The sequence below is a fragment of the Papio anubis genome, chromosome 18 (assembly GCF_008728515.1).
Source record: "Papio anubis isolate 15944 chromosome 18, Panubis1.0, whole genome shotgun sequence".
NCBI lineage: Eukaryota > Metazoa > Chordata > Mammalia > Primates > Cercopithecidae > Papio > Papio anubis.
Genome location: NC_044993.1, coordinates 42,728,425 through 42,742,157, shown reverse-complemented (window position 1 = coordinate 42,742,157; position 13,733 = coordinate 42,728,425). Strand labels below are relative to the sequence as shown.

Genomic DNA, 13,733 nt, shown 5'->3' with positions numbered 1-13,733 from the left:
AGGGAACTCTATCATTTTTATAATGTTCTGTAAGTTTAAAGTTATTTAAAAAGAAAAAGATCTATGGCATATCTAAATCTTTGATGACCATAGTTTCATGGATTCATAACTATTCACCAAGCTAAATTAATACTACTACTAAGTTAGAAAACCTTGAGAGAAAGTGTAAGTCTTCCCTGTCTGCAATCTCTACCACTTGTTTATACCTTTATAATGAGTGTTCCAATTGATATGCTAACATGGTTTTTTCACCCATGACAGTCCATTCCAAGAGAACAGGGACCAAGATATAGTTGCTTCTACCTTGTGACTTGCATATTTTTGTCAAAAGTAAATGCTGTCTGGTATAGTGCCATGTGCCTGTAGTCCCAGCTACTTGGGAGGGTGAAGCAGAGGATCGCTTGAGCCCAGGAGTTTAAGGCCAGCCTGGGCAACAAATCAAGACCCCATCTCCAAAAATTAAATAAAATTTAAAACATTTTAAATTTAATATTCTTGCATTAAAAAGAGCTATAATAAAACAAAAAAAATACATCCTAAAATAAATAGTTTTAAAAAGTAAATACTGAGTGCATTGTGAATGAGTGAACAATACGTAAAAGATCTCAATACTATAGGAATTATTTACTTACGCTCCACAAAGGAAGTAAAGAGCATTCGAAACCTGCTAAGCCGACTACCTTCATCTGCCCACATTCGAATCACTCCAATTCCTGTTTTAAGCATTACATCATTGGCCACAGTGCTGCAAAACTTGGCCTTCAGGTTTTCAATAGAACTGCTTCCATCATAGACTGCAACGAAGTTTCTCTTGCATTCATTTGAGTGCTCCATTTGATAATCTAGGAACCTCAAATAAATCTGTAGTATTAACACAAAAACACTGCTTTTAAAAAGATACATTAATTTGAATTTTTCCATTTCTATTTTCCACAGACAACATGGTACACCAAATAGTAACAGCTGACAGAAAACCATAATAGATAAATGGCTGATGCCTAATAGTTAGAGGAACTAAGATTAATGATCTGTTTCTTTGGTTGTTTTAATAATGGAACCAAGCATTAAGGAACTTACTTTGTGTTTTGTCTATAAAGAGAAGAAACTTTTTGTTCACAAGGCATAACTATCTCACATTTTTCTCATTATAAAAGCAATCTCATGGTACTGGACAGGGGAGAAAATAAAATAATCACTCATAATTCTATTATTCCAACAATGCATGTGATTGGTGAATTTCTTTTCAGTTTTTCTGCACATTTAAAAAACCTGTGTTTAATTGTAAGATATACACATCCTACTTTAGCTGTATCATATAAAAATGTTTTTATCTGTATTCTTAGCCATACCTATTCCCAGATGTCCTATTATTTATTTACACAATATCCTACTGTTCTACATGGTTGCTTTATGATTTCACCTCTTAACAATATCTGCATTTTCAGACAGGCAGACATCAACTGTACTATCAAAGGAAGCTCTGTTAGCATCCCCTCATTCAAATTTTATAGGTAAATGGTACTAAGTTATTTCCTAAACACTCTCGATCCATTGTTGTTTGACAATTTCTCTTACATTGTGAACTTGGATTTTAAACATTAATCTCCAGAAGAGCCTAATGAAGTAGGTATCACGTTTTTTTGTGGGCAGAGATGAATCTGTTATTCGGTGGCAAGGATTAAACCCAGGTTGGTCTGACTCTAAATGTGCGTCCTTCCCATTCCATGAGGTGCTTTACATACTCACACAGTGTTCCCTGTTTGGGCTCTAGTTGCTCATATGTGACTCTACAATTAAAATAAAATTTGAGTGAGTAAATAAAGATTACCTTTGAATTGCCATTCAAGACATCTAATGAGTATTCACTTCCTAGCTATTACTCTGAGGGAGCAGTATGCCACCCCTACCCTTTAATTCAAAGGGATTAATAAAACAAAAATGTTATGTCATATATTCTCCCCCACTCCACCAAATACCTTGATGGCATAACACTAAGAGAGAACAACTTACAAAATACAGCTTAAAGAATTAAATTTTGACTAAATAATTTTGGTTTCTTTGAAATGACTGGCTCACCACTTCCATGAGAGTGGTGGAAAATTGGTAATGAAATGGGATTTCCAGTTCAAAACTTTACAAACTCTTCATGCATGTATTTTAACATAGAAGCAATATGTTTTCTTAAATACATCATCAGTTCTCATTAGTTTTCCATCACTTATATAACCCAAACCCTCTGCTCACACTCTGTGGTAGGGAGCACTAATGCTGTAATAACTTCCCTTTTCCACTGGACTGTGATGTCTTCCAGTGGAAGGTCACTGGCTCAGTTTCATCCAGCATAATTCTTGCTCATGGCAGGCAATGAGAAAGTGACTAGGCTTGTAAAATTATGACTTGGTAGAAGTATCAGTAAAATAATCAAGCTGTCTCAAATATTTATATTTACTCTCTGCTTTTCTCTTAATCCAAATAAATACGGTATTATATAAGGCTATAGTAAATGCTCTTCAAAGACATATTTTTTAAAAAACATGAAGATAAATTATAATAAATCATAGCACTTTTCTATTGTAAATATTGAATTGTTTAATTCAACAAATTTTTGGGAAATATTCATAACGTGAATCTGACAAATTGAAATGTTGGGAGAAGAGCATGAACTACTTTTCTTTTACTCCAGATTGCATGAGAAGGGATCTTTTACTTGCATCTTTTATCAAGTAAGTGACCTCTTACCCTATCCCTGTATCCTACCCAGGGAGGCAGGGCAAGTTACCTGGATGGTGGGAGTATGGTTTCTTTCTCCCTCCCCCCATAGGAAGTGGGACTGGGTAGGCCGGTCTGCTCTGCAGATGTGAACTTTCCCTGGAGTGGAATGGGCTGTTCTAGACTTCGGTGAGAGGTAGAACTGGTGGGTAAGGAGTTGGCAACACTAATTAGATTATCTCTCTGCGTTGCTCTCTCTATCCTAGCTTTCACTATGGTAAAGAGGCTTTTCCGACTCCCTACATGCTGACACTTTTATTTCTCAATTGGTTCAGCACTCCAGCAGAGAAAAGGGATGCTATTTATTGGAGCCCCTGAAGACCCCAACAGAAATGAAATCCCCAGAAAGCTACTATCATGAAAAGGCCACTGATAAAAGTGGACTAAAACACTAATGTATACTCTTAAACACCAATGCCTTCTTTTGTATATTTATTTTTTAAATATATTTTTAATTTAAAAAATAGAGACAGGGTCTTGCCATATTGTCTAGGCTGGTCTTGAACTCCCGGGCTCAAGTGATCCTCCTGCTTTGGCCTCCTAAAGTGCTGGCACTGCAGGCATGGGCCACCATGACTGGCTTCCTTTTCATATTTATAAATGGATATTTTTCTTAAACATCACCCATTAACGAGTTTCTCACATTTAGTATTCAAGGCTTATGGTGACCTTTAACATTTAATTTAGATTTCTTAAATAAAACCATCTATTTACACTTTTTTTTTGTTTCCTTTTTTTTAGCCAGAGTCTCACTCTGTCTCCCATGCTGGAGTTCAGTGGCATGATCGTGGCTCTCACTGCAGCCTCCATCCCCCAGATTCAAGAGATTCTTGTGCCTCAGACTCCTGAGTAGTTGGGACTACAGGCGTGCACCACCATGCCTGGCTAATTTTTTGTATTTTTAGTAGAGATGGGGTTTTGCTATGTTGCCTAGGCTGGTTTTGAACTCTTGACCTCAAGTGATCCACCTGTCTCAGCCTCCCAAAGTGCTGGGTTTATAAGCATGAGCCACTGTGCCTGGCCTATTTACACATTTAAACATTTAAAATTTTAAAATTTGATCCAATTCCCATGTCAACTGTATAATTTTTTTACCTTTAAATAATGATTTACTTTTATTAAAAGCAATACAACATTCTTCTATAGTCAATATTCCAGGTAATACTCCTAAAAAATTTGTGAATATGGAATTATCTTTTCATAGAATATTTCAATTTAGAGTAAGGAGATCTAATAAATATTGTTTAATTTCACTTATTTAATGCACATTTAATATTTTCATACTTACATATCTATAAAAATATGTTGTATTGTTCCATATATTTTAAAACCTCATACCAATAATAGAAATAAATCACTGTGTATCCATTCTCCTATTGGGCATTTAGCTTGCTTCTACTTTTATAATTAGCTAATATTGCTGTAAACATTGTTGTCTTCTCATTCTGCATAGATATGACAATTTCATTTGGGTATAAATCTAGAAGTATACTTGTGTGGTGGCATGTGACTACTTTCAGCTTTACCAGAGCACATGTGAAATAGCTCTCCAAAGTGGTTGTACCAATTTATATATATTTTTTCTCTTTACAGTTGAATTCTAACGAGACAATTTATACTTCTAAAGCAAATTCTTTGAGTCTGCTTGCTTTACTCAATCCACTACTCAGTCCTCGCTGACACTTCAAGAACAGTTCCACAACTCACTCAAATTCTCCTGTGCTGTTACTGTGCAGTCAAAACCCATCTCCAGTCTTCATCCCTGGTAAGCAATGATCTGTTCTTTGTCCTGTAGTTCACTTTTTCCAGAATTTCATATAAATGAAATCACACAGCATGTATCCTTTGAGTCTAGATCATTTCATTTAGCATGATGCATCTGGAGTTAATGTAGCTATAGTTTGTCCCTTTTTATTGTTGACTAGATTTTACTATATGGATGTACCACAGTTTATTTATTTTTTTATTTTTTGAGATGGAATTTTTGCTCATCATCCAGGCTGGAGTGCAGTAGTGTGATCTGGGCTCACTGCAACCTCCACCTCCAGGGTTCAAGCAATTCTCCTGCCTCAGCCTCCCAAGTAGTTGGGATTACAGGCACTGCCACCAGGCCCGGCTAATTTTTTGTATTTTTAGTAGAGACGGGGTTTTACCATGTTAGCCAGGATGGTCTTGAACTCCTGACCCCAAGTGATCCCCCCCGCCTCAGCCTCCCAAAGTGCTGGAACTATAGGTGTGAACCACCGCACCTGGCCTATTCTTTCAAAAGCTAAAGAACACTTGAAACATTTCTAGTTTTTGGTTATTACAGATAAAGTTGTTATGAATATTTACACACAGGTTTTTTCCATGAACATAAGCTTTCATTTCTCCCGGGTACCCATCCAGAAGAGACTGCTGAGTCACACAGTAACTTTATAGGAAACCACCAACCTGTTTCCCAGAGCGGCTCTATCATTTTGCACTCCTACCAGGAATGTATCCGAGTTTCAGCTGCTCCACAGAGTTCCCAGCACTGAGTGATTTTTCTAAATTACAGTTATTCTAACAGAGAATAGTGCCATCTCATTGTGGTTTGAATTTGCATTTTTGTAATGATTAAATCTTCTGTGGTGAAGTATCTGTTAAAATCTGTTTTGTAATTGGGTTTTGTTCTTATTGTTGAGTTTTGAGTTCTGGATGAAAGATATCTTTTCATAGGTGATTTTTTTTTTCTCCCAGTCAGTGGCTTTTTTTTTTCCCCCACTCAACAGTGTCTTTCACATAAAAAAGCTTTTTCATTAGTCCAATTTATACATTTTTCTTTTTCTTTTTCTTTTCTGAGATGGAGTCTTGCTCTGTTGCCCAGGCTGGAGTGCAGTGGCGCGATCTTGGCTCACTGCAAGCTCCACCTCCTGGGTTCACGCCATTCTACTGCCTCAGCCTCCCGAGGAGCTGGGACTACAGGTGCCCGCCACCACGCCCAACTAATTTTTTGTATTTTTAGTAGAGATGGGGTTTTACCATGTTAGCCAGGATGATCTCAATCTCCTGACCTTGAGATCCGCCCGCCTCATCCTCCCAAAGTTCTGAGACTACAGGTGTGAGCCACCGTGCCCAGCCTAAATTTTTCTTTTATGGATACTCTTTTGGTGTTGCATCTAAGAACTCTTTGTCTAACCCAGTAAGATTCTTTTCATATATTCTCCTCTAAATGTTTTATAATTTTACATCTATGTCCATGATTTATTTTGAGTTAATTTTTAAATACAGTGTTGGGTGTAGGTGAGGGTTCATTTTTTTTCCTTTGAATATGGAGGTCCAATTGTTCCAGCACCATCTGTTAAAGACTATCCTTTCTCCACTCAATTTCCTTTCAATGTCAAAAAATCAATGAACCATATTTGCATAAATCTAATCTCTGGACTATCCTATTCCATTGATCTGTGAGTCTGTCCTTTGTCAGTACCACAGTCTTGGTTACTGAAGCTTCACAGTAAGTCTTGAAATCAGGTAATGAGTCTTCCATGTTTGTTCTTTTTCAGAATAATTTTGGCTTTTGTAATCCCTTGCTTTTCCATTATGTTCTAGAATCAGTTTGTCAATCCTTACAAAAAATATAGCTATGATTTTGATTGAAATTGTATTCATCTGTGTAGATCATTTTCATAAGAACTGACATTTTAGCACTACTGGGGGTCTATTAATACACTGACACAGTGTATCTATTTATTTAGGTCATCTCTGAATATTTTCATTATGGTCTTCTAAGTTTTCAGTTTACAGATATTACACATTTTTTTTGGTGGAGTAATATTTTAAATGATACTGTTTTCTTAATTTTGAACTCCATTTTTCATTGCTAGTATGTACAAATTCAATTGATTTTTTTTTTTTCTTGAGACAGGGTCTCAGTTTGTTGTCCAGGCTGGAGTGCAGTGGTGTGCTCTTGGCTCACTGCAGCCTCCGCCTCCTTGGCTGAAGTGATCCTCCCTCCTCAGCCTCCTGGGTAACTGGGACTACAGGTGCAGCCACCATGCCCGGCTAATTTTTATATATATATATATATAAAATTTTGTTTTTTTATAGAGGCTGGGTTTCGTCAGGTTGCCCAGGCTGGTCTTGAACCAAGTGATCCGCCTGCCTTGGCCTCCCAAAGTGCTGGGATTACAGGCGGGAGTCACAGTGCCTGACCTGCAATTGATTTTTGTATACTGGTGTTCCATCCTGCAATCTTGCTAATCTGATATATTTGTTCCAGGAGCTTTTTAGATGCTATGGAAATTTTTATATAGACAATGATATCTTCAAAAAGATTGATTTCTTCTTTTTCAGTCTGTATGCCTTTTTGTACTGGCTACAACTTCTAGTATAACATTGAATAGGACTTAGCTTGCTACTGATTTTGAAGGGGAAAGAATTCAGGTTTTCACCATTAAGTATGGTGTCAGCTGTAGGGTTTTCTGCTGCTGCTGCTTTTTTTTTTTTTCTAAGAGACAGGGTCTTACTATGATGTCCAGGCTGGCCTTGAACTTCTGAGCTCAAGCGATTCTCAGTCCTCTTGTGTCAGCCTCTTTAATAACTGGAACTATGGGTGCTTGGCATTGTGCCTGGTTTAGCTGGTAGGTTTTTGTAGATACCTTTCATCAGGTTATGGAAGTCCCATCTGTTCCTATGTTTCTGAGGCTTTTTATCATGAATGGGTGTTGAATTTTAATGAATGGAGACAATCACAGTTTTCTTTAGTCTTTATAGTGAATTACATTGATTTTTCAAATGTTGAACCAGACTTGCATTCCTGAGATAAACCACGCTTTACTATTATGTATTTTTTTATATTGCTGAATTAGATTTGCTAATATTTTATTGAAATTTTTGCATCTATTTTCTTGACGAATAGTGATCAATAGTTTCCTTATAATATCTCTTTGTCCGTTGGTATCAGGGTAATGCTTGTCTTACAAAGTAAGTTTAGAAATGTTCCCTGCTCTTTCATTTCCTGGACGATACTAAAGAATTGGCATTATATCTTCCTTGAATGTTTGGTACAATTTGCCAGTGAACCCATCTAGGCCTAGAGTTTTCTTTGTTAGAAGATGTTTATTAATTCATTTTTGAATAAGCATAGGATGATTTGGGTTGTGTATTTCTACTGGGATATGTTTGGGCAGTTGTGTAGCTCAAGAGATTTACCCATTTCATCAAAGTCATCTGATTTTCTGGCATAGAGCTGTTCCCTGTATTTTCTTACTCCTTTTAACATTGGTAGGGTCTGTAGTGATATCCTCTCTTTCATTCCTGATACTGGTAAAATAGTTGAAATTTACCCAGATATTTACCATTCGTTTCCCTTTAGTCATGAAGTTTCAAGATTTTTTCTAGTATCATTTATTTTATCTAAATAACTTCCTTTATAGCGAGTGCATAGGTGATAAATTCTCTTAGTTTTATCATTCTTGAAAGAAGTTTTGCAGGGTATAAAATTTGGACTTCACAGTTCCCCTTACTGCCCATCCGAGCATGTGAAGATTCTGATCCACTACCTTTGGCTTCCATCATTTCTAAAGAGAAAAAATAGTCATTCAAATCACTGCTCCCTTATACAAGATGCATCATTTTTCTCTGGTAGACCTCAAGATCTCAATTTTTGATTTCAAGTAATTTGATTTTGATGTGTGCAGGTATTGCTTTTTTTGTTTATCCTGTTTGGTGTTCACTGAGCTCCTTAAATCTCTAGATATATGTCCTTCATCAAGTTTGGGGCTTTTTAGCAATTTTCTTCAAATATTTATTCTGTGCCAATCTCTTCTCCCGCCAGGACTTAAACACCACAAATGTTAGGCCCTTTGAAACTGTCCCATGGACAGTTTTCAATAACTTTGTTTTCAATCTTTTCTCCTCTGTACTTCAGATTGGATAATTTCTACTGACTCATCTTCAGGTTCAGTGACTTTCTATTTTCTCCATTTTTCTATTGAGCCCATACACTGATTATCTGTTAAAAATTCAGATTTTTCTTTTACTTCTAAATTTTTCACTTAAAAAATTATTTTATTTCTCTGCTGAGTCCTATTTTCCTACTCTGAGAGTGTTTACTGCTATCTCATGAAGCATGGTTCTATCATTGCTTTAGAATTTTTGATAATTCTGGCTGGGCATGGCGGCTAACACCTGTAATCCTAGCACTTTGGAAGGCTGAGGCAGGAGGATCACTTGAGCTCAGGAGTTTGAGACCAGCCTAGGCAACACTGTGAGACCCCATTTCTATTAAAAACATTTTTTTTTTAATTAAAAAAAGATTTTTGGATAGTTCTTAATATTTGGGTTAGGGTTGGGATCTATTGATTGCCTTTCATTAAAAATTAATCAGATTTTCCTAGTTCTCTGTAATTTTTCATTGTATCTTGGACATTTTAAATCTTATGCTGTGTGACTTGGATCCTGTTAAAAATCCCTGGAGGATGTCGTTTTTTGTTATTTGTTTTGGTTCTGCAGACAACTAAGTTGCGTTCAGACTGCAAATTCTGTCTCTCTGTTTGGGTGGTGGTCCCAATGTTCAAAGACCTTGCTGTGCTGGGTAGGCTTGCCCAGTGTGTGACCCACTCAGGGACTTAGAGGTGGTTTATACTGTAACGTGGTTCCTAACACTGCTGCCACGTTTCCCTGGATCTGTTCCACACGCAGGCACCTTAGAAGGAAAGCCTGCATTAGTGCTTCCCTGCTCTAGCTCTCTCCTCTCCAAGACTTCCTTCATATTCTCCAGATGACAACATGGTCTCTTGTATCTAGTTCCTCTGGCCAGAAAGACAAGTGTTCCTTAGAATTTTAGTCTCCTAACTGTTGTGAATTCTGATTAAGAGAGAAAAAAACAGGGATTCCCTCCATACTCTCCAAACATCACCATTTATACCCTTTACAAATCTACTGACAAATCATTATTTATAATATTCTCTTATGATAGTCTAAAACATTTATTAAAAGTTCAAAATATGCAAAAACAGACAAAATATATCTGTGTATCCAGCTTCCAACTTCAGTAATTATAACCTAGCCAATCTTATTTTATCTCTTTCCTCACTTCTAACTCTTACATACTAGAGACAAATCTCAGACATTAAATCATTACATCTGTAAACATTTCTGTATCACTAAAGCCACTTAAAAAATAACCTTTATCCTATTATCAAACCAAACAAATGAATAACTTAATATTAAATACCAGTGTTCAAACTTCTACACGCCTCTTAATGTCATCAGTTCTCTCCATTTACAGTTTGTCTGAATCAGTAAGTTCACTTGACTTTTATATCTCTTTTAATCTATAGATTCTTGTTTTTCCTTTCCCCCTCATTGTCATTTATTTATTAAAGAAACACAGTTTCTTTCCTCTCTTGTTCGGCAGGTCTACTTTTTAGTTGATTTGTCTCATAATAGTTTTAAAGCCTTGCTGTAGCTGATTTATAACTTTTCCATTTCTAATATTATTTATGTCTTTTTTTTCCTTTTTCTTTTTTTTTGAGACAGAGTCTTGCACTGTTGCCCAGGCTGGAGTGCAGTGGCATGAACTCGGCTCACTGCAAGCTCCGCCTCCTGGGTTCACGCCATTCTCCTGCCTTAGCCTCCCCAGTAGCTGGGACTACAGGCGCCCGCCATCATGCCCAGATAATTTTTTGTACTTTTAGTAGAGACGGAGTTCACTAAACCCGTCTTGATCTCCTGACCTCGTGATCCGCACGCCACCAGGATGGTCTTGATCTCCTGACCTCGTGATCCGCACGCCACTGCCTCCCAAAGTGCTGGGATTACAGGCATGAGCCACTGTGCCTGGACTATTTATGTCTTTTTTTTCTAGATCAATCTTGGCAGAAGTCTGCCTGTTGTTACCTTTTACAAAGAGCCCATGTCAGGCCTCATTGATTTATTCTTTTTGTATCTTCATTTTTAAAAAAAATTTCTGTTTTATGATTGCCCTTTCTTTGGATTTTTCTTTTAACTTCTGGAGTCTTAACTAAATTTCAGTCTTTTTTCTCAAAGTACGGTTTTAGCTGTACCCCACAGTTTTTTTATATGTAGTATTTTCATTAATGCATTTTAAATGTATTCAAATTTTCACACTGATTTCTTCTGTGTCTTACAAATTACTAAGTGGTATATTATTATATTTCCAAACATATGGAGTTTTAAAGTAATCTTTGGTTGCTGATTCTTGGTTTAATTGCATTTTTGCCATAGGATGCTCTGCATATACGTTCAGACTTCCTTTGTTAGCTGAGCACGTGTATCTGTTTTGATAAATGTTTTATGAATGCTAGTAGAGAATGCCTATTCTCTGGATGTTGGGAGCAAGATACCATGTCCATTAAGCACATACTGTGTTATTTAAATCTTTTGAGCCATATTAACTTTGTGTATGCTTGACCTGTGAATTACTAAGAAGTAAAAAAAAAAAAATTACCGACTGTGTTGTGGATTTGTCGATTTTCCTTGACAATCAGCAATCTATGTTTTGTGCATTTTAAGGCTACATTAATACCTGAGATTTATCTAGTGAGATAGTGACATTATTGATTTCTGTTTTAATAGTTACATCAGCTCTTTTTTGACATTTGTCTGTTATTTCTTTCCTAGTTTTGTATTTTCAAAACTTCCTGTAATTATCCTGTAAACAAGATATATTTGGATTTTAACTGTAGCATTTAATTCATGTATTATTTTGCAGAGAAATACCTTAATTTTGCCCTCATTCTTTTATTTTTTATTTTTACGGGTATATAATAGATATATGTATTTATGGGGTGCCTGAGATATCATGATATAGGCGTACAGTACATAATTACATCAGGATAAATGGGGGATCCATCATCTCAAGTATTTATCATGTGTTACAAATGACCCAATTACGCTTAAACTGTACAATAAATTGTTGACTGTAGTCACTCTGTTGTGCTATCAAATACCAGGTATTAATTCTATCTAATTATACTTTTGTACTCATTAATCATCCCCGCATCCCCGCCACTGCCTTCAGTCTTAAATGACAATGAACACTCTTTAACACTATGAAGACATTATTCTATTGTCTCGGGCTTCTATTTTGCTATTGATAATTCTGGTGTCAATCTTAATAGCATCCTTTTGTAGACTATTTTCTCTGTTGTTTAAAAACTTTTCTCCTTGTCTGTGGGGTACAATGTCAGTGTCACTTAAATTTTTTTTTCCTGCTTGGGAGTCACCCTGTGTCATGCTTTTTATCAGTTCTTGAAATTTTCTTTTTTTTTCCTTTTCACATCAGATAGGCAATGTGCCGACATGGTAACAAGGCTGGAGGGAGGCGCACATCACATGTGTGCATGAAGACCTGGGCATCAGGCTTACTTACACACTACAGAGTATCAGTTATGGAAAATCCTAATAAACTGCCACCTCTTCCAGCAATATGCTCTGGGTAATTTCCTCATACATCTTTTTAATAGCCACTTTTAACTTATAGACCTCCTATTTGGTTATTTTAAAAACAGACGTGGTCATTTTTCTTTCTCATCTCTGTTTCCTTCTTGGAGGATATGTGAAACACTCAAGTTCTTGGGGATCTAAGGAACTCCTTCCTGTTTGTTATGTTGGTGAACTCGTACCCATGGTGGGCTGTGAGCATAGGGGTTTCAGAATCTGGGGGCTGTGAGCTGACCTGCAGCAGTGTTTCATCCATGCCAACCCTGCAGCTTTCTTGGTGACTTTTAGATTTATTTTTGCCAGGTGACTCAAAGGTTTAATGCACCCAGGACCATTTTGTTAGTTTTTGGACTTAGTGACTCCTGGGTTGAGCAGGGAATGTAAATCCATTTCTCAAACCCTAATAAAGGCAGGGTTTCTAAGTATAAAGCTAGGGGGGACCCCAGCCTCACCCCCAACCTCACCCTGAGACTAAACCCAGAAAAACAAGCTTCTTTGTCATCAGCATGTGGCAGTGAAACATTTTTTCTAATCTATGCTTTCATGTGAGTTGCCACCCTTTGAGGGCTCCAGCTTCATGTGAGTCTCATAAAGGCCATGTGAACCCCAGGACTCTTCTTTTCTCAGTATGGGAATTAAAAGGAAGCTCTCAGTATGTCTACCCCTGTGCCGTAACAGGTTATGAAAATCAGCCAGGGGCATTTGTAACATCAATTTCAATTTATTAATTTATAGTTCTGTCTCTTCATTTCTCACCCATAAGCATTATCCTCTTTTTCTCCTTCCTGGAGCTTACACATATGCTTTTAAAAGAATTATTTGTCATATTTTACCCAATGTTTCCATGTGTCTTCTAGCAGATGGGTTTTCAGGTTACTTTATCTATCATATTACCCAATCTTTAAATCTGATTTTCATGATTCTTGAGAGGTATGTTTTCCCACCCTCTCTCCTCTTTTCCCTCTTTTTACATAATACACATTAAATATAATTTTAACTCTGTTGATATTCCTAGAAGTATAAATTAAATGCAGAAGTAGTCAGTATCCAATCTCAATCTGTTGGAGTTATTTAAAAACATCCTTCCCTGCAGTTCTTTCCAATACAAGCGCCCCATGAGTAGCAGAGGACAGCAGGGTAAGAACAGACTTGACACATTTGGGTTTCGTTTTTAGATTGCTACGACCAACTCTGTAACTTTTGAGAACACACTTTCACCTCTTGTGGCCTATTTTCCTCATAAAGATGTTAATGAATCTATAATCATGCTGATCAATATGCACACCTACCAATTGGGAACTGACAGGTCTTAAGAATCTTAATCTTTTATAATTGAGAATCTTAATATACATGTAATATTCCTGAATAATTTCAGGAATTCCAGTTTATTTAACTATAATAATGCTGGGATCTTAGTAGGTGCCAATAAAGCGAAATAAAATACATTTTTAAAAAGTTGCAATATCAGTTTATGTAGTCAATAAATATTTTCACAAACCAAAATAACATATTTTGCAAATCATGCCTTATCATGA

At 36.5% G+C, this 13,733-nt stretch overlaps 1 protein-coding gene and 1 non-coding gene across 6 annotated transcripts in view; both read right to left on the bottom strand.

Moving 5' to 3' along the window:
- Positions 1 to 13,733, bottom strand: part of NETO2 (neuropilin and tolloid like 2) — a 62,377-nt gene that overhangs the window by 27,367 nt on the left and 21,277 nt on the right. For all 5 annotated transcript variants that reach the window (XM_003916842.4, XM_003916843.4, XM_009196376.4 and 2 more), the window contains exon 7: positions 633 to 861. In XM_003916842.4, coding sequence (XP_003916891.1) covers positions 633 to 861 — 229 coding nt within the window. The remainder of the gene's footprint in view (positions 1 to 632; positions 862 to 13,733) is intronic.
- Positions 12,035 to 12,141, bottom strand: LOC116271391. The gene has a single exon (XR_004179949.1). It is a non-coding gene; the product is annotated as a small nucleolar RNA U13 (small nucleolar RNA).